The 22,127-nt window shown below is 38.7% G+C and overlaps 1 protein-coding gene across 1 annotated transcript in view; it reads right to left on the bottom strand.

The window, feature by feature from the left end:
- The window catches only part of POU6F2 (POU class 6 homeobox 2), a 258,012-nt gene extending 236,169 nt beyond the window's left edge, over positions 1-21,843 (bottom strand). Inside the window, exon 1 of the mRNA XM_009273492.1 lies at positions 21,678-21,843. Within this exon, the coding sequence (XP_009271767.1) occupies positions 21,678-21,843 (166 nt within the window). The remainder of the gene's footprint in view (positions 1-21,677) is intronic.
- Positions 21,844-22,127: the final 284 nt, after the last annotated feature.

Genomic DNA, 22,127 nt, shown 5'->3' with positions numbered 1-22,127 from the left:
CGCGTCCCCATCCCGGAGCAGCGGTGGGGGGGGGGGGGGGGGGGAGTGAGCGAGCGGCTGTGTGGTGCTTAGTTGCTGGCTAGAGTTAAACCACAACACTATCCACAGTTCATTCTTATTTTAACTGAAAATAAGCAATAGAAAGTTTTGCCAGGGTGAAAAACTGTTAGTTACAGAAGCTAGGAAGTCTTCACTTACACCTGTAAGACCCATTTGTTATACAAGGTCCTAACACAGCGCAATGAGTCTTCACAGGCTCATAAGGCTAAGGAAGGAGGATCTGAGAAGGCAGCTTTCCCCACTGCTTGAGGTTGTGGGGAAAAAAGCCCTTCCACACATCAAACTTCATAGAATCAACCAGTATGGAGAAGTTCACAGAGCATCTTCCCTTAAATCTGGGCCACAGGTTGTGAAAGTAGCATCATCCCCTGGCTGGAATAACCTTCACGTACACCACTGCTGAGCACCACTGGTTTGAGTAGAGCAACAAAACCTGCCCCACTAGTGTCTTACCTGCCTGTACCAGATACGTTTCATTACAGGGCTCCTGTTAAGTTGCTTCTTGCAGAGTTACAAAGACACTTCAAAATTCAGCTCTAGATGCCAGTGAGAAAACAATGGTGTCAGGGCTATGTGTGCATCAACAGGCCTTAATGTCCCCAACCACCATGACCTGGGACCTCCCCCTACATGCCCTGCCCATGGGTTGTGGACTCCTGAGCATTCAACCCTTGCTTAAGTTGCATTTTAGTCGTACCAGCCTCTAGCCCTGTCTCTGGCCCTGCCTCCTGGATGAGCCTTGGCTCTACACTGTAGGTGGCTTGTCTCCTAAGCCACGCTCTTGTACATATGTTGTAGCTTGTCTCTAGTCTTGTCTTTGGCCCCATTTCCATTTGTTTCTGCCTGAGCTCCCTGAGTAGGCCTTGGACCTGGTTTCAGACCCCATTGGACCCCCCCATCAGTGGGGGTCACTGTCCACTTTTGGCTCAACTTCTCTTAGGGAACAGCCAGCATCACTGCTCCCTGACAGGACAGACACTGAGGACAGTCCTGAGAAAGATCTCTAGTCCTCCCAAATCATTATTACTACCCTGCCTGCAGCAGACGACTCCAGCAGGAAGCCTAAAACTCATCTCAATACTGTATTAAGAGCTGTACCCCACTGTTGTACTCCAACCCACCTTCCCACCATCATAGCCATCACATGCCATTACTCCTTTACAAACGCTTCCCTTCAATGTGGTTCCAAGCACAAGACCGTTCATCCACAGTAGAGGCTCTTCTCATCCAACAGACACCCAACAAGTTGGTGGAGAGAATCTTTCATTGGTATCTGCACTGGATTGACCATCACCAGCAGAGTCACACCGTTGTCTGGGCTAACAAAGAGACAATGCCCGCAAAGTCCAACATCTAGAGTCTAAATTGCCACCTTACTCTCCAAAGACAACAAACAGTAGGATAACTGCATCTACTGCGTTCTACTTCCCCAAGCAGCCTCCACCACCCTAGACTCCAACGCAGCTCCTAAAGACCAAGCTACTGTTGCAACATACGCTTTTTACCTCTTAGTTACAGGAAAGTGCAATTGGCACTGCCTGAGGCATACAAGTTAAATCCAAACTCAGAAATACGTGCTTTAAAAGGGGACATTGAAGATGAATCAGAGAAAATGTCCTGTGTTGAGTAGGATGTAACATAAAAGTATATCTGTGAACAAATATCAGTGTTTATTGTTAAGACATTTTGAACAATTTTTAATTATCCAAACCATAGTTTTTATTTCAGCTGTGAATGTAACGTACTGTATTAAACTTAACAGTAGCAAGAGCAAAGGTTTATTAGTTAGTTTACAAAATCTCACAAAACAGGTCAATAAAGAGAGGGGAATGTCAGCTAAAACTGTGACTTACAGCAATACATGATTATAAAAAATAAATGGGTTTATGGGTTTTATATTGCTGTGCTGCATTTGAGATAAAAACATAATCCCAAAGTAGAAAAGTCTTTCCTGCATTGCACCATGGGTAGATCTGTATTAAGTAGGCATAACACATTCCTGTCCTGCCGAGATAGCATTTTACACACACTGAGTTTGGGTGTAAATGACCTTAATGAGGTTAGGTAGAAATTAGGTCTTCTGTCATAGGAATACAGGCCAGATACACATGATCTTTATCAAATTAATATAAATAAGTATTCCTTCTAGCAATAGGAGCTAATTCTATCCTATATAGGTAGATGAGTGAACAGGGGAGAGGAATATCACCCCACAGGTTTTCACTGGAATCCTCCACAGTCCCAATCCTCCCCAAGGAGAGAAGGATCACATCCCAAAGAACAGGATGGCTTTAAAGGTTGTAAATACTTCTTCAGCTGTACAGCCATTGTGCTTTACTAGACACACAGTCTCCAGATATGCCAAATCCTTGTGTGGGTTTCATTCAGCTACCCTGCACCTCTTGCTCTCTCATCCCAGCATCTGAAGGTGCTGCTTGGTGCCCAGATCAGAGCCTGGTAGGATGATCACAACACTTCTCCTGGAGTTATTACTTATTGCCACCATCCTAGGCAAGCCTCCCTTGACTTCCCTTTACAGTTCATCATATCCATCACACAGCCTGGACTAGGAGTTTCCATGAACTGCAACTAAGCAAATTGAGAGGCGAGTGTTTTAGCATTTCATGTTACTGAGTTTGATTTTATTGCTTAAGATTCTATTTTAAAATTTTAAGCAATGCAGCATGGTATTGCTATGACAATTAAGATGAAATATTTTGATGGTGGTTTTTGGTCTCTGCTTTGTCTAAAATGCATTAATATTATTTCAACTAAAATTACATTCTAGAAAAATAAAGCATAGTAAACAAGCACAGTTCATGTAAACCACCACGCTTCTTGCAGCTAAAATATGCAACATTGGCAGCAGCTAATGTGCATCACAGAAGTCCCCTCTTTGGATAGTAGCAGTCCAGCAAAATGACCTACAAAAAATCGTTCCTAAATGACTATTGATTGTTTTAGAAGCACTACATTTATAAGTTGTATTTTCCAGCAGGAAGATACATTTATATACGTTCTATCTGAATCCACTGTCATTTGTCACCCCTCATTAAACAAGCAGATTTGGCTCTTATCTGAACTTACCTGACAATTCTCCCTAAGAAAAGGCAGGTTGGACTGGAAAGATTGGAGAGTTATTTCAGAACCAATATCACAGCACATGAGTAAGAAAGGCCGCTGAGCATGTTCCCAGTGTTGTAATAGATCTCCTCATACATTCTATGTATTTTATGACATGCGAAGTAGTTAGACCAAATTGTCTTTCTGGAAGACTGACAAATAGCCAGTCTTTGCTGCTTCTGCCTCTATTCACAGTCCTTTGCAATTAAAGGAATAAAACAGAACAGTACTAAAACCCCTCCTCCCTACAGCTGACTTGAGAAATATTTGAAATTAGCAATTCAAAATGCCACAAATTTCATTATCCCATTATTTTATACCAGCACCTGAGCTTCACTGCAGGTGAGAGACAGCCAGTCTCTAGGCCTTCATGTGTCTCGCTCTAATTCATACTGGAACCAAAAAGACCCTCTAATCAAAAAACAATCAAAGAAATAGTTGTAACTATATTACAGAGGCTTCGTTTTGTCTGACCAATTCTAGCTGCTACCTCTTAAGCCTTTACTTCCTACAGACTGGCTTTTTAAAGCTGTACCCAGTGTCACTTGCTTTTACTGAATTTTAACTGTCTTTATTGTAACATAATCTGAATCATTTGAGGGGGGAGGTTTCTGAAGTCACTCCTGTGTTGGATTACACACTAGAAACCTGCGGACTCTTATCACATCAAACACATTCAACATGGGCTGGCCACCTCCAAAAAAGCACCTTTCCCATCTTCTAGAAATTGTGGTATGCCTTCCCCCCCAAAAAAAAAAAGTATAGCAGAAATGTAATATTGCCAAGTAATTCCAACATTCACTGAAATTATTCACAATTTGCAAAGTGCAAGTGACAGAACAACCTTCAGTGCCTGCTATTGTACCTGACTAATATCAGCAGATGTTTTTTCCTATGTTCAGAGCTGTTAAGCTTCCTCAGCAAAACTGAACAGTTCTGTACCTGTGTTTTTCAGGGATGTATGGCTTAAATTCTGGTGTTAGAGCCTGGCTTTTAGGCACCAAGGTAGGCAATGACAGAGGGATTTGAAAAACTAGCTCCTGTTGCTTTTTTACAGTTTGCTACTGTGTGTTCTTCCCGCCTCTGAGGAAAGAGCTGGTGAAAATCTTTTCAGGGGAGAGAGTGAGATATACTTAAGAAATATGGTAATGATTTAAAAAATGCAAAAATTTTATTTCATAGCCACGGGTTTCATTATTTATTTAGTAGCTAGTTCAATAATTCTACTAGGCCTGAACAACAGCTCCACTTCAAAAGAAAACCCGCAAAAGCATTCACAAACTGGGGAAGTGCAACTTTTTGTGCATGTGCATGTGCTTGTCAGGGGCTGATATCTTGTGTTATCCAGTGTTTGTTTAGCAGAATCTTATCAATGATTTAATGAGCTGTTTGTTGGGCAAGAATTTTCTAAGAGGAGATGCCACAGTCAGAGACACAGTTTAGAAAGAAAAACAGTTGAATGGTAACACAAAAACGTTGAATTGTATCTTCAGAAACACATTTATGCATGCTTATTCACTTCCACTTACCCATGAAAACAATGCACAGTCAACTCATGTAAACACTAACCCAGAAGCATACAGAATTACTCAAAGTGTCATTGTGCAAGAGCTTCAATAGGCACTTACTTTACATAAGTGCATGCTCCTCCCAGCCTCTTTGCATATTAGTGCAGGCTTTGGGGAAAAGATGCCTTCATGTACATTGAAAATGCACAACTAATGTCAAATGTGCCACTCCAGCTTTTTCAGGATGATTTTTAAATTAGCAAAACTGCTTAGTTTTTAATATTTATGCTTTAGAAACACTATACTCATGCACACCAACTGCAGTCCTCCTTCTCACAACTTTACATATGAACTGTCTATCACATGATGCTCTCTCTAAAGCACCAGGTAATTCTTGCCAGAACAGCTTAGAGAGTGGTTTAGAAAGCAGCTGGGTGCACAGCACAGAGCAAATCAATATAATTACTTTAGCAAAAGCTACTACCTATCCCTGTTACTTGTAGGAGGATAGGTAGAAAAATAAAACACATCCACAATGCCTTAAACGTACTGGCTTCTCTATCTTAATTTATGGGAAATAATTTTCATTTCCTGGATCCTACTGTGAATGCTTCCAATGGACTGCACAATAGCTACAGTTTAAATACTTTTTAAACAGAGACTTGTTGCTCAGTGTGGGGATGCTTGGTTTGTTTGCTGGCACTGAGCATCTGCATTAGCTTCCCTGCGTGTATCCCTACAACTTCCACAGTTTGGGGTCTGAGAGCAGATGGAAAACAATTTACAGACCTTTAACAGTACTTGTTACTAGTGTTTGTTTTCTGCACATTCATGCTTGAGAAGAGGGCTGCCAGGACAACATCCCCAGGCACAGGGGAAGAAGCCTCCTAGAGCACCAAGGAAGGGACTGAGTAAGGAAGATAAACAAGCAAGCTAGGACAGATTCAAGCATAGCTGAATTTATACTGAGGGTCCTGTAACTTTGCAGTCGCTCTTCTCTCCCCTCCCCGTGCACTACAGCATTTCAGGATCTGATCTTTAATGAATATAAACACCAGGGAGCAACTTCACCAAGATAGTGATACACACATAGCAACCATAGTCAATATGAGCCCATATGCTTCTACTGAAAGAGATGATAATGAAACAGGCCTGAGCTGGCCCCACAGACCTGGTAAAAACTTAGCAAGTAAATCCTGTCCTATTAGAAACCAAATTCTGTTCAGAATACAAGCCTTTTAGAGAGACCACTTGCACTCTCCAGTGCTACTATGGATCTTGCACAACTACATTCATGCTGCCTTTTGGTCATAGTTGCCCTTCAATCTTTGCCACTCCTTAATGTTTTGACAACGAGCATCCTGCAAAGGAAGCATCTCCCTGTCTCCCCACTCAGTCTCAGAGGATGCTGGTTTTCCAGCGGACAGTGTGGAGCAGAGCAGAAGTGGATGCACAGAGAATCACACTGATGTGGAAACAGACGTAAGTTCTCCTCCAGAATAATTCTGCAGAAAGGAGCCAAATTTCTGAATATAGATAGGCCTTATGAATAAAGCAGGAAAGCCTTTTTAGTGAGAGCAAAAAATGCTGTTTATTCTGGACATAACAGTCTGGCAGTTTAAACATCTGCAGCTGTTTAAATGCACACTCACTTCTCCCTATAAGTTCTCTAGAAATACTGCACACTACAATGATGTATTATATATACAAAGGCATTTACATGTGTAGGAGAGCAAATTCCTTTGAGAAGTCACTCTGCACTGCAGCATAAATACCGTACCACTGAGGTGGAAGTTGTTTGCGTATCTTACCAGTAGGTCAGTCAGCGATTCCGTCTGTCTTTTTGACAATTTGTTCACAGCTTCCCAATTCCCTTGTGGTTTCTTGTCCGGTGAAAATACTTGGAACGCACCATGATTGCAGGTTACCTTTTCTTCAGTGTTGTGCAAAGGCAAGCCATAGAGCAGAGGGTTTTTTTCCACGAGGCCAAACACATGTTCCTTCACAGTTTCTTCCTATCAGAGCTGATAAATTCCTGATTCAAAATTCAGAGCAGCTCCAGCCGAGTCCCTCAGCAGTGGCTCCTTTTTAAGAGGGGTTAAACAGCCTCATAACTCATTTGTTTCAATGGGAGATGAAGACGCCTGGCCCCCCTGTGTTACATGGTCCATGTATGGTTTGTATACTGGAGCCTGTTTCAGGCACAAGATATACTGATAGCACAGTCCAGTCTTTTTATTTTTGTTGCTTAAATCACAGAAGTCAGAAATGAGGAAAACAGTTTTACTCCATCCCACCCTTCTGTGCCTCTCCCTGTCAGCTTCAACATATCCCTTGTTAGCAAAAAGAGCTGTGTAATGCCAAGACAAGAGGTGGCAAGATCCAGATGACATGAAAATAATACGTACCATAAAAGAAACCCTCAGAAAAGTTTCATTCATGACATCCAATAGAGACGCCAAAAAAAGCTTGCTAAAGCACCAGTCTTATTTTCTTCCTTGAAAAGCTAGGAGCCTGTACAAGCAAAGTGATTGCACATTTTAAACAGGTTCAATATCCTTCTCAGGACTCCACTTTACTTAGGCAGTTGAAATTGCAGAGCGCTAAATTCTGCCCTCGCTCATCTTTGGGGGACCCACATTGAATTTGGTAAGACAGCAGATATGACAATAAATACAGCTTTTGGCCCACCCATTTCAGTGAGGATTTTAGGCACAGCATGCCTAGACAGACAGGCAGTTTACTTATTTTCATTTCAGTTCCTGGGCCTCTACAGCAGTGTTCGCCAACGTGGGGTGTGCACAATCCACTGAGGTGCAGGAAGAATTTTTTTTTTTTTTTACCTCAAAATTTAAAGATTTTTTAAAATCATGTTTATTTCATCTTTCTCTCATCCTTTTTAATATCTATTTTTGAGTATGCTTTATGATGTACATATTACTACAGTAGTATATACATATAATTTATAAATAAATATACATATATTGCAGGTGCATGCTCAAAACTTGTTACTGATAGGGGTTTACAATCAAAAAAGTTTGGTGGCCACTGCTTTACAGGTGTTATTACGGTTTACTTGAGAACACTGTCACACCAAATTATTTTGCTAGGATTAATAAAATTGCTTTTCAAATGCCGTCTCTAGTAATTAGTACTTTCATCGTTAACCTAAGCCTTATGAAAACAACAACCAAAAGACTGCTTCTGTGGACATGTCCCCTTCCTTCCTTTATGAATCTCCAAAACACAGAACAACCGCCCCTTAATTCACAGAAAAAGTTATCATGGATAGCACACATAATGCCATATTATAAGTTTGCAGAACGAAAAGGGGAAGGAAGAGATTGGAAACATGCCCTCAGGCAGCACACATTATCAAAACTCTGGTTTCCAGAAGAACATGGTCCACAACAGCTGCCCACACAAATTGAACGGGATACAAATAGGGCAACAAAACACTCACATGCCAAATGAAAGATCTCATGTGATATAATTTAAATATCATCTCCAGGTAACCCTACTGGTGTTGTACTATTTTAGTCTGTACTAAGGTATGCCTACATAAGCTGGTAAAATGATTCCCTTTATATTGATATTATGCTGAATTCAGCCTCCTAAATCCTTATCCAAACAAAACTTCTAAGGATGAAATCACCAGTGAGTGAAATCCTAACGAGTCAGAGTGGACCAGGATTTCACCCCTGGAGCTCTTGAACATCCCACTCCCAAAGGGGGAAGGGGAGGTGAATACATTTTAAGCTTATATTAAAACAATGCCATTTAGAATAGCTCACTGTTCAAAATATTTGCTAAATAATAGAGTGTGTGTTGTTTTAAGCAAACTTCCTTTTTTCTTTAAGAAACATTTTTAATGCTTCAACAGTGTATTACTAAATAAACTGACAAAACATCTCAGAACTAACATAAACGTGCAATTTTAATGCCTTCTAATCACACAAATCAGCACAAGATTTTTGTACTTGTGCATGACCTTCTTCAAATTATCCCTCCATTTTGGCTGAATCGGAATGAGCGTGGGCTATTTGATAAAAAACACTAAGTGTGTGAAATGAGGGGCCCTCATCGCTTCTGCCAGACTCCTCTTGACAGAATGATGATAGAAGCACCACATCCCTGGGAGAGTAAATGCAAACTGACAAGAGATGAGCCTTTAGATGTTGAATATAATCTTGAATTGTGCTTGAAGTGTCTTATTATCTTGTCTTTTGATGTCTGAAGGGGTGGCTCATTGTTAGAAAAAGGAAAGCCCTTGCACATCTTTGCCATCTTTAAAAATTGTTTGGCCTTTAACAACTGCTTTTCCAACTAATGTCCATTTCTCCTGACAATAAATATGGCAGGTCGTCAGCAAGTGACAAACAATTTACTTTACATGCCAAGCTTTTATGGTTTTTGAGAGCTCATGTGGAAGCATATTTTAAAAAGCAGTAGGAAATTAGCACCATTACAAATGTTAAGATGGCTGCGTGTGTGTAGTTTACTGTGTGGTTATTCATTACTGCTATGTTTCTGTTTTAAAGTCCTGTCTTTCCTGTATTCAGACTGCTGTTAAAGTTCTTTATTTATCATTGACTAAAAATAGTCAATGAAAAATAAAGAGCAAGAAGCAATTTTCTTCTGCTCTAAAAAAAGCACTATTATAGATACAGTACGTGGGTAATGCATAAAATCATATTTATTAATCATAAAAAATCAATATCAGTAGTGGTATGGCACAGTTTACCTGTATTGCAGACCCTCACAATCACATCACTGTTTTTTCCACCTTCAACCATCTTGACTTTTTTTTTTCCCCCAAACTTAAAAGTTTAATGACGAATCAGATCAATATGATTCCTTAGCAACTAAATCACAGGCACACTAGTTTTTCCTGTCACAGCACCAGTTTTGCGAAAGCAGTCAAGTTCTTTTTTCAGGTCTCCGTCACTCTGAGAATCCATAAGAATTCTCAAATGGATCATAAACTGTTACAGGGTTCAGGTTATTGTATCATTATAAAAACGTATTGATACAGTACAGATGACAAGACATGCTGCTCTTGTGCTAGTCTATTACAACCATCTGAATACCATAAGAAATATCAGATATAAACAAAATAAAACAGTCAGCAGTAAGCTGTCTTTTAGGGAACCCATTTTTTTTTTTAAACTGTTTTAACCTGGTTTGAAACACAGCATTTATATGAACCCACAGAAAAGAGAATAAACCAGAAGAATGGGTTATTAAAAATAAATAACCAAAAACCTGACCATAGCCTAAAGATTTTTTTTTAACCGTTGCAAGAAAGGGCCTGATTCTGCTCCTTTTGATAAGCATGAATGTTTTGCTCCTGAGTTTTCAGAGCGAGCATAAAACAAAACCCTCCCTCCACCCCTCCATCTCCCTTCCAGTACAGCCCCAGACAGCCCCACTGCTGCTGCTAGGAGGACACGCCGCGTGCTGTAACACACCAAAAGCACACCAGCCTTTACACCAGACAGGGGTCTGCCGCCACATGCAAGCTTGAAATACGTAAAGTGCTTTTCAAAATACATCAGCCATCATTTTACACAAATGAGATAACGGTGACGTGAGAAAGGCTCAGCCCCCAAACTCAATCCCTTTGAGGTCCAGGGTCACAAGCTGGAGTCCCGCAAATCCAAAGTTGCTCATTGACTAGGACATCTCATCTGAGTAAACCTTTGCATCATCTGGTCCCTCTTTTATTCATTGCCTCATAAAAGCAAAGAGATGTGGGGGCTGGGGGAGAGTGAGCAGCACCAGCTGATTGAAAGATTTTTTTTTTTTTTTTGGTCAGCAACTGTTATGAGAAGGTTCACTGTGCTGTATTCCATGCAGTTAAAATAAGGAGACTCTGAAAGCAATGCATCAAATCCCAGCAACAGAGCCACACAAGAGTTTCCTTCACACTCTTCATACCAGGGAAAAAAACCACAGCAACTCAAATGACTTATGCAGATGCTTTTCTTGCTGGATATTATCATTAAATTTACTGTGCTTATGACAGTAAAGTATATTCAATTAGTAGAAAAAATATTTTTAAAATATTTTCATTTTCTGCTTTCTTCCAGTTGTAAATTTCGTTTTTCCTTTGGAGAGATTTGTGACTTGCAGTCCCAGATATTTATGATTTCAGGCAAGGAAGCACAAGAAAGGAGGAGAAATATCAAGCCTGTACATTTACAATCACCTTTGAGCTCATATATATCTGTCCAATTTCCCTCCCCATCTTAATCACTGCTGGTTTTTCTAGTCAAGTGTTTGTTTCAGTAATAACTACCATTTATGGTCCTTAATTATTTTTGAATGCCAAATTATGATAATCCGCTCAACCTGTCCCATAAACATCCCAACATCCCCTAAAAACTTCTCCACCTTTATGGAAGCTTTACATAGATTCCGACACCGACACACCGTCTCTGCCCTGCAGCAGGTCAGATGCTGTTCCTGCCACAGCTACTGCCTGTTTCCTCACGGCAAAACAGCAGAGGTGGAGTCACAGAGCCTTTGCAATACGTACGCATACCTGCACGGTCTAACAGAAACCCACAGTAACCCTGGGACTGGTTCAATAAGTCATCTTTTGTTAAGTATGAAGGCAGCATAATTATAGAGTGGTTGCTCCTTCCTGTCAGCGTGTTTGCTTAGCTGGTTGTAGCTCCAGAACATGGGAAGCTGTAAAGCAGTGACCACATTAGAGAGGTGGAGGCCACGGACTGTACTGATAGGACAAATACCCCGTTGAAATCTATGGTCTTCCTGCGTACGTGATGGACGGTCAGCTAAGACCTGTCAGAATCTGGCCTCATGTTTATTCAAATCACTGAGCAAACATGACATCTCTACACCATGTGAATAAATCCTAATTGTATGCAAAAGAAAATACAAAAACTGCCCCATACTGTATTTGCTCAAGAGATTACACTGAATTCAAATGATCTTTCTTCCTTTCCAGTTAATACTGTGCTATCTCAAGTAATAATTACACATACTTAATAGTACAATATATTAAAATATGCCTTAAGGTATATTTACTGAAAAGCAATTCTGGCTTCTTGATTAAACACAGGTTTTAGATCATCCTCTTCAAGGAACAAACCCCTCCAAACGCTAAGCTTCAAACAAAGCACGGAAACCTAAAGCAGACCTCGACAGCACGGAGGCAAAATGCACTTGAGTAGACCTGAGCAACAACTGCCCATGCACAGCTGTATACGCTTCCAGCTGTGCGCACACACCAAAGGGCAGGTGAGGGGAACGGCTCCAAACCTGGCTGTAAGGAAGGAGAGGGGCAGAAAGGGAAGGTGGCACTGTTGCTTTTACTGACCCTCTGCTTTACAAGCCTTGGTGTTTGTGATGAGAATAACAGGCTAGGCTGTGTGTCCAGTGTGGTCTGGGAGAGGACTTCCTTTATCTTCTGCTGGAAGGCAATTGACTGCTAATAATTCTTTATTCAACAACTTAAAAACAAGATTTAAAAAAGCGGGACTATGTCAGATAGGAGACTGAGCTCGAAAATGAAAATGACTTAATAGAATCTGTAATGGTCAAACCGTACAACCACCATCTGAACTGAAAAGCACAAAGATGTTTTTAAAAGCTAGTATTAATGCGCTTCTATAAACTCCATGCTACTTTTGAAAGAAGTAATCTCATGATAGATTGCTGTAGCGAATACTGTTCTTAATATAGGAAAATCTTTATTTCTTATTGGTGTAACATTCAAATCTTCAGAGTAACATGGAATTGTTTTAGGACTGATTTTTTTTTTTAATTGCATTAAAATAATTCACAACATATTCCAGTCACACTGGCTGATAACTTTTTTTTATATATGTATTTTTTTAACTTTTGTAATCACTTTCAAGTGGTGTGATTGCTCTGTTTTCTGAAACGTAACATTTTCCTTAAGACAACTTCAAACTGTTCAGGAATTAAAATGATGGTTTACCTTTCTGAAAAGAAAGGACATCTGATAAGAAAAACAAAACTCCCACTCTCCCAACAACTCTTCTTGTATAGTCTAAAATAAAAACAGAAATCCAAACTACTTTTAGGAATAGACAAGCAGGAGTTTAGTGTTAAAAAAACATGTTTTAGAGTGGCAGGGTTATGCATTGATTTAGTATATGTAGATATCCATGGAATATCTAGAGAACAAACCCAATTTTCAGTCCCTCTGAAAACAGCAGGTTTTATTTAGCCAGACGGGATGCGGTACTGTTCTTCTCTAGATGACCTCTGCTTTCAAAGTAAAAGGGCTTAGTCCTGCTTCCGAGAGCATCAAAGCAGTATCACAACATAAAGCAGGACATGTCACAATACAAATCTTCCTTTGTTTCACACTGGTATTGATTTTGATTTTTATACGGTGGAAAAAGATAAAAATGAGACTTTACGCTAACAAATATCAAACCATTTCCATGACAAAATAATATTCCTGTTGAAACCCACAAATTATGACACATTTAATTTCATTCTGCTTTTGCCCCTGTTCAGCATTAATTTTACCATTTACTTGTCATTTTAATGTAACTTGTACCACTGAGCTCATCAGAAATGATTTTGTAACCAGCAAAATAATGTTATTTTGGTAGTACTAATGGTAGTAGTAGTGGAAGTCATATAAAAAGTCAGAAAATAAACCATTAATGGAAGAAACATTAATATACTGAATACACAATTAAATCAAAGTATAAAAAGCCATAAAGCTGATCTTCCCATCCTCTTACCATCTCTCCCCAAAAAAAAGGGCCACAGGTGATGGACGCAACAGAAGAAACAGCAAGGAAAAAGAATTAAAACAAAGAAGAACCCACAAATGTCAGAGAGAACAAAACCTAGGAAGACAACACAACAAGGAAAACCAAGTGCTACATAGGATATTAAAGAGAAAAATTTTTTTAATTGCATTAAAATAATCCACAACATATTCCAGTCACACTGGCTGATAACTTTTTTTTATATATGTATTTTTTTAACTTTTGTAATCACTTTCAAGTGGTGTGATTGCTCTGTTTTCTGAAACGTAACATTTTCCTTAAGACAACTTCAAACTGTTCAGGAATTAAAATGATGGTTTACCTTTCTGAAAAGAAAGGACATCTGATAAGAAAAACAAAACTCCCACTCTCCCAACAACTCTTCTTGTATAGTCTAAAATAAAAACAGAAATCCAAACTACTTTTAGGAATAGACAAGCAGGAGTTTAGTGTTAAAAAAACATGTTTTAGAGTGGCAGGGTTATGCATTGATTTAGTATATGTAGATATCCATGGAATATCTAGAGAACAAACCCAATTTTCAGTCCCTCTGAAAACAGCAGGTTTTATTTAGCCAGACGGGATGCGGTACTGTTCTTCTCTAGATGACCTCTGCTTTCAAAGTAAAAGGGCTTAGTCCTGCTTCCGAGAGCATCAAAGCAGTATCACAACATAAAGCAGGACATGTCACAATACAAATCTTCCTTTGTTTCACACTGGTATTGATTTTGATTTTTATACGGTGGAAAAAGATAAAAATGAGACTTTACGCTAACAAATATCAAACCATTTCCATGACAAAATAATATTCCTGTTGAAACCCACAAATTATGACACATTTAATTTCATTCTGCTTTTGCCCCTGTTCAGCATTAATTTTACCATTTACTTGTCATTTTAATGTAACTTGTACCACTGAGCTCATCAGAAATGATTTTGTAACCAGCAAAATAATGTTATTTTGGTAGTACTAATGGTAGTAGTAGTGGAAGTCATATAAAAAGTCAGAAAATAAACCATTAATGGAAGAAACATTAATATACTGAATACACAATTAAATCAAAGTATAAAAAGCCATAAAGCTGATCTTCCCATCCTCTTACCATCTCTCCCCAAAAAAAAGGGCCACAGGTGATGGACGCAACAGAAGAAACAGCAAGGAAAAAGAATTAAAACAAAGAAGAACCCACAAATGTCAGAGAGAACAAAACCTAGGAAGACAACACAACAAGGAAAACCAAGTGCTACATAGGATATTAAAGAGAAAAATGATCCACAGGAGAATGGCAACTGTTACTATGAGCTTCCTACAGATACCTCTTCCTTTGGATATTTTTTAAAAATTTATTAACCTGACAGCAGGAAACTTTATACAGATTGCCCCCTGACAGGGTGCCAGCTTGGTATAAGCACTTGCTATCTCTTTGTTTAGCATAAGGAAATCAAGAGAGGTGTTAAGTGGTGCCATGTGCACATTTGGGAAAATCTAACTTTGCCTCCGTCTGCCTCACCCGCACATTTCCACGGAGAACTTGCTTAACCATGTGAAGTCAAATAGAAACATCCAATTCGCCTTCCTTCTCTTTTCTGCGTTTGCTTCGTTTTTAATGTGCAAGTGTCTGATCTATTATTAATCTCAAAACACAAACCGGCAAGGATCTCAATCAAAGAAAGTAACGGTTCTTTCACAAATTACCTGTTTACTGTCTAGTAGCCAGCAAGTCTCCTTTGAAACAGCCAGCCATTTATGTTGTTTTTAAACAAGTTTGTTTGTTGTTATTTTTATAACTTCAAAGACAGGGAGAAGAAAGATTAACTAATTAAAAATAAACTATTTGTCATTCAGTCATACCAATTACATACTAGGATTTCATTCTTTTTTTCCTTCCCTCCCTAATGTTAGTTATTCTGTATATAAATACAGAAAATCAGACTTCAAGCCTCATTTAAGAAACAGATAACATAAACTTATCTCAAAAAAATTTAGCAAAGAAGTAATTAGTAATTCATGAGAACAAACAGAATGGTCTTTAAAAAAACCACAATTAACTTTCTCCGTACTCAAAACAGCTTTTGTTGTTTGTTTGCTTTTTTTAAATAAGCTGTCTTTGTCACAATTGAGGCACAGCAATAAGAGACTGATTTATTTCCATACAAGCAGGGGAATTTATAAGCAGGGCTGCAATATTTGCCCTTCATCAGCCCAATATTGCTTTCATCGAAGGTTAAAGGAGTAAGACTCCAGTCTCTTCAGAGTTGGAATATACGTGCTAGCATCAGTACCACCACTGCCTGAGCTACCTGCAATACCTAAGCACAGCAGGAACGCTGAGCTAAGGATGGATTTTCTATCTTACCATTGCATCGCGCTTTGTGTTTAAATAGTCATAACATCTTTTTAGGCTTTAATGGGCATTTACTCCCCATTCACAAGTGCATCCCCCACTGACTTCAGTAAGAACTCTGCCAAGGAATCAGACAATAACATTATTCAGAGTAGTTATTCAAGTCCCTAACTGTTTGCAAACACCTATTTTAAAATGCTCATGGCAAATATATCCTTCAGAAATAACAATCAATCACATAGCCAGATCTTCAGCTTCTTTGAAAACTTATTCGTTAATTGAGCAAGACACCACTACATTTTAGAAAATGGATTTACAAGCCTGTATAATGACCTGGTTCTGTAAACACACCACCCATTAACGTTCCTCATTGACACAGTCTCTGTAATGAAATAGTGCTCCTAATCCACAGATTACTTGCTTTAATAAAAGTATCACACATTCAAGCACTAGCAGGATCGGTCCTATGGCCCTTACGGATGGCATGGATAACTGATAGTGTCTCAGAACAAAGCATCCACAATGTGGAAATTACTGAATAAAATTACGTGAAGAGACAGGAATCTTTATATGCAGATTAAACATATTTCAGATGTTTGCTGCATCTAAAAGAAGGCTCTGATTTTAATATTGAGACCATTTGGGCCACGAACTTCCCTATCAGAACTGAAACATTCACTAGAGCTTTAAAATGCAGTACAAGCGACAAACACACATCGCTTTCTTTCACTGAAATTACCAAACCTTATCAAAGTGTTCCTGACGGGCAGAGATCTTATAGGCCTTTAAAATTTGAGGCTATAACCAAAACACTGAGAATCATCCTTAAATACACTGATGAAAGGAAAGCTCTTAGTCTGAAGGCCTTTTTTCCCCCCACAGGCTAGATACGCTGTTAATGACGATAATGTGAGCTTCCTCACAGCAACCTGGCAATGACCTCTGCTCTGACCTGCAGAGACCACTGTCTCAAGAGGTAAAAGACAATTTAGTCCTTTATCCTTTGTAACTGAAATGACTCGAGTGCCATAAATTCTAATCAAGGCAACTCCGATTTAAAAAAAAGAAAAAAATAACAATAAAAAAATTGGATAATGTATGTTTCCTTAAAGAGCAATACAAGGGATCTACTAGCAAAACACAATCAGCTAGAAACAACTTCTGTCCTGTTCCGCTACAGCATATACGTGTATGCTTATATAGAAAGATGCATGCAGTTCTGAAACATGGGCAACAATATGGGAAAGGAAAACAAAATCCCAAAGCCAATGCAGGGGTTTGAAAATAAACCCTTGTTTATGGAAATGTGTGCAGATTCATTTAACTTGCATATCCCCACTCTGTATTTCAAGCATACACAGCATCATGAAAAAAGCAAAAAACTGGTCACGAACCAAATGAAACCACAGTCTTCGGATCCAGCACAGGAAACCCAAGATTTAATTTCACTGGAACAAAACCTTGCCAGCAAAAAAACCGTTTGCAGTCAATTTTTTGCTGTCCTGCAATTATTAAATAGGAAACACTTGTGCTCCACAATTATAGGCTTGGTCTTGCACTCACTATATACTTACAGCTTTATTTATTTCAGTAAGTTTGATGCACGGAACTACATGCTCGATCTCAAAGAGCAACTTTTTATAATACAGTAAAATTACCTTAACATGCAAGTGCATTCCCAGCTTTCTTTTTACCATCATCTAATTATGTCACAAATTACTTTCAATTAAGGATGAATTAAGGACTGGATCTAACTCCAGGAAAGCCAGCTTCAGTCCACAGGGGCTTTTGGTGCTTGGACTAGCCACTTCTTTCCTGGGATTCTTACTGTATAGAGAATTTTATTCAAGACATATCCCTGGTGTCTATACCAACTTTTGAATCTCAACAGTTATAATATTACACAGCTAAATATGAAGGATTTTTTTTTCTTACTAAGATTTTTTCAGACCAATACTTCATAACTTATTGTAAACTTGTTTAAAGATATTGTATAAAATGGGAACTAGGATTAATTAATTTAGGATCAAATCCCAATGTGTTTATTCAAGTGAAGCTACTACTTAGCATTAACAAAAGCTTTCTCTAATAAGAGCCGTGGCATTTGGCCTGGGTTACTATTTTGAAGCATATTTCAGAGTAAGACAAGTTGATCTGAAAATTACACCGCCAGGAATGTCAACAGCCAGACTCAGTTTCTCTGTTTCTTAATTACATCATATGACTAAAATAGGAGATACTGCTTCACAAATATTTTAAAGAGTAAATAATACACCACAAGATCTCTTGCAAAGCAACTTCACCTCATACTGCTCAGCAAAACTGGGATTTCTGTAAGCGAAACACTGTAGCTGTGCCGAGTCCACACTTCAAAACTGTACTTCTGAGCTAATGCATTTCAGGATAGTCCTTTCCCAATATTTTGCACTTCAGAAAGTATTTTTCACCATGTTTTTTACTCCCTTCTTGTTTTACATGATTTCAGTATCAAAAGTCTTTTGCACACAGGTATACAGATTGCAAAAAGTCTACTGGTATAAATGCACAAGCAAAGGATTACAGATGCAAACCCCCAGACTACAGCACAGCCTTTTCTTTCAAAAAAAACCCCAAACAAAACCAACAAACACCAACCACCACCACCAAGAGAAAGCAAGCAGACAAACAACAAGCAAGCACAACCCCTCTAATCACAGCTGCTCCTGTCATCACTCACAGGTAACAACTGCACCGCAGTGACAAAGTGCATCTTCCCAGACACCTGTGCACCAGTTTCAGGTGGGAAATATTTCAGACCGTCAGAAACTTATCCCAGCTTGTGCTGGTATTTCTGAGACCCAAGGAGCTGCAGCATTCACCTGCTTTGTCACTTAAGAGAAACAAAAGTTGACTTCATATCTTCCTAAGTCAAAAATAAGTATAATTAATTGCACTCCTGCCCTTTCCTCACCTGCAGCAGGGACTGTTGTTGAAGAGGTGCCATTTTTATGATTAATTGTGCTATCTGCTACCAAAACAAAAAATGAATACCCATTGTTTCTATGGTATGCAGTGAAATACCAAAACAAGGAAGTTTGAGAAAAAGGAGGTGGATTTTAGGAAAAGGTACAGGTGAGCAATGCAGGTCCTTGCAGAAATAAACCCATCCATCAAAAGAAGCTAAGCAGAATGTGTCCGGTGAGAAAGAAGTAAGCTCTTCACACCTAATCATTCAACTCTGTTCATCTATATGAAAATAAGACTCATGAAATATTGCTAACATCAACAAGACACTCAAATGCTGGTCATTCATTCCAACTAAATCAGTACATGATTTTCACAAAATTCTCAAAAACCATGAAAGCAGCAGTGTAGAAAAACTTTGTTCTCTATGGACCTGTCTCCTCCCCATGACTTTCTAAAACGCTCCTCCCTCTCCTGCTTAACAGGTTTTGGGCAAATTTTCACACAGCATGTATTAAATGTTATATTGTAAAAAGAAAGTTATCTCTGATCACATGAAAGGTAGTTGGAGGAGAAAATTGTCAATCTCTATGCCATCACATGTCAATTAAGTCTACAAATAATTTAATTTCAGAGACTGCAAAGAAAGGCCCAAAGTATGCATTCCTAACATGCTATTCATAACATTAAACAAAGAGAAACAGTTATAGAATAACTCTCCATATTTATGTATCAAAGCTTTAAACAAAACAAACACTTAGCTATTTTAAATGCTTACTGCAAATCTATCTTAAGGGATGCATCCGTGACATAAAGGCTAATCATCTTTATTTTAAATTTGCTCATTTTGGTCCTCAGATGTATCAAAATAGCCACACCGTCTTTTCTTTTATGTTCTCAAAGTTACTAAAATTAACGGACAAGGACTGCTGCTAAAAGATCTGTAGCATCTGTCATAATTGTAACAGAACCTCAATAAATGGTACATAAGTTCATACTGAGGCAGTTGAACTATTTCACCTACTTTTGTTTACTTGGGAACATCTTTTTAGCAGTATAGGAATCAGGCTAGCAAACATCTTGCACTCACTGATAGAAACAGCACAATATATTAATTTGTAGCTTTTTCATTAGTGCTTTTAGGGACATAAATTATATTTGCAGTTCAGAAGATGACAAGATATTGTTGCACATCATTTCTATATCCCACACGGCAACTCTAATGAAAGTGTCTGCGTATATTTCACTATCACTATAGAGCATCCAAATGACAATGGCTCAAAAAATACCCTGCCTTCTATTACAAGACTTGCCTGATCTAAAAACAAACAGACAATTCACTACCCTCAAATTAAAAGTCCATTTTTTGTTTTGTATATGCCTTGCTATATTTAATAGATGCACCCTAAACATTTGAGCAAATAAAATACATAAACACAGCTGAAGGTGTTTATACTACTCTAGACAACTAATAGCACTCTGTATTTTAGACATTACAATTCTTTCCTGGATGAAATGGACTAAAACAATTATTATATGCTTTTTGAACATTCAAACTGCTAATGGAAATTATGCTTTCCATGGAAACAAAGATTACTGAGAGGTAACTTAAAAATGGATGTGATATTCAGTAATGGTCATTACTGTAATCCAGAAGTTAAATTTTAGGATTTTTTAATTATTATTATTTTCCCATATCTGTAGTGAAGTTGTTTAGTAAAACATTTTGTGCTATATCTTTTAGTAAGGGGTAAAGAACATTTTAAAAGAAAATTGCATGTATTATTTTGTTTAAAAAAAATCTTGCAGCTCTTACTGTGGCTGGAGTACTGAAATCTGAACACTGCTACAGATTTCCTTACAGATTATGAAATCAAAACTTGAACCTTAGAAAATGGGCTCTCACCCTTTCTCCCTTAAGGCTGCATTCCCTTTAAACAAGATCTTTTTCCCTTCAACTTCCACCTATAGGATCATGTAAAATAAGGAAATGCTCCGTTTCTATTAAGGTTTGTCTCAAGTCACAAATGGAAATAATTAAAAGGAACCCCTTCAGAAGAGCAGTCCCTCTAAACCCAAAATGTCACTATGTACCATGTAGTGCTGCTCCAGCTCAGACATCTATCAACATCTATCACTCAAGCACGCGCCTCAACAGCTCTGCTCCCTTCTCTGATTAGAGATCAGAGTTGCTTGAGTTGGCTTACAGGGTGTCATCCGTTTGAATGACAGATGTCTGTGTTGGAGTGCCACTCTTGCTGCTTTTGTTTTGATTGTGAAAGGTTACACTTATCTGGCACAATTTAGACTATTTAAAAATAAATAAAAATTCAGAAGGTAATTTCTCTTTGCATAGACTTTAGGAGAAATATTTCATTTATAATTTAAATTCCAAAAACATTAGCTCCATGTGCAGTACCCTTGGTAGCCTTTGTTTACTCAGTACAGAGTGTTTTCTATGGGAATGTTTCAGCTCTCTTCAGCCAGCTTTATCTTTACCATATAAAATGATAACTTTTCAGTTTAATCCAGCCTTAGAAAAAGCTGGTAGCATGAGAGATACATCAGCACCTAATGCAATAAATGTTAATGAACTACTCCAAGAAAATTATCCCCCCCTCTTTTTTTTTTTACATTACAGACCATGGATCAAAAGAAAACATAAAATGTCTGCAACGTGCATAAAATAAGTTCGTTGTTGACAAAAGTTTTCAGGACTGACGCTGTCATTCTGGTAACCAGTTGCAATGGGAGCAGGGGCTGTACGCCTGCACGCTCCAAGCTACTCCTTCATACTTACAGGAAAATTGAGCGAACAAAAAAAAAAAAAAAAAAAAAAAAAAAAAAAGAAAGGGGGGGGATTGCTCTTCCGGACAACATGGTAGCAGTGAAATGAAATACCTAGACAGACTTACCGAAGAGCTTGCTGGGAGTGTCCTCGCTGTCATTTGATTCCACAGGCGCAAGCAGGGGCTCATTCAGCTCGTTGTCTGAAGTAGCTGCCTTGTCCTCACCTCTCAACTCTGCATTCATTTCACTCCGCAGTGACAGCAAGGGCTTACTGACTTGTCCAGCTATCATTGGATCCTAGGATGGGGGGGGAAAAAGAGTGAGGGGAAAAAAAAAGTGGCAGCTTTGGTGTGCGTATACTCTCTCTTCCACTCCCTCCCTCTCTCTCTCTCTCACACACACACACACACACACTCTCTCTCTCTCTCTCTTATCTCTGGCTGCTCCTGCTGTTATTGCTGGCTGCAGTCAAGTGAAGAGCTATTACAGATCCAATGAGTTTTCCATTACTCCCCACCCTATTAAAGCTCAACTAGCATGTGAGAGATTCAGGATGCTTTGGAGAAAAACTTCTA

Source organism: Aptenodytes forsteri, unplaced genomic scaffold (genome assembly GCF_000699145.1).
Source record: "Aptenodytes forsteri isolate BGI_AS27 unplaced genomic scaffold, ASM69914v1 Scaffold270, whole genome shotgun sequence".
In the NCBI taxonomy this organism is placed as follows: domain Eukaryota; kingdom Metazoa; phylum Chordata; class Aves; order Sphenisciformes; family Spheniscidae; genus Aptenodytes; species Aptenodytes forsteri.
Note: the sequence above shows the minus strand (reverse complement) of the source record. Positions and strands in the feature narration are given on the sequence as shown.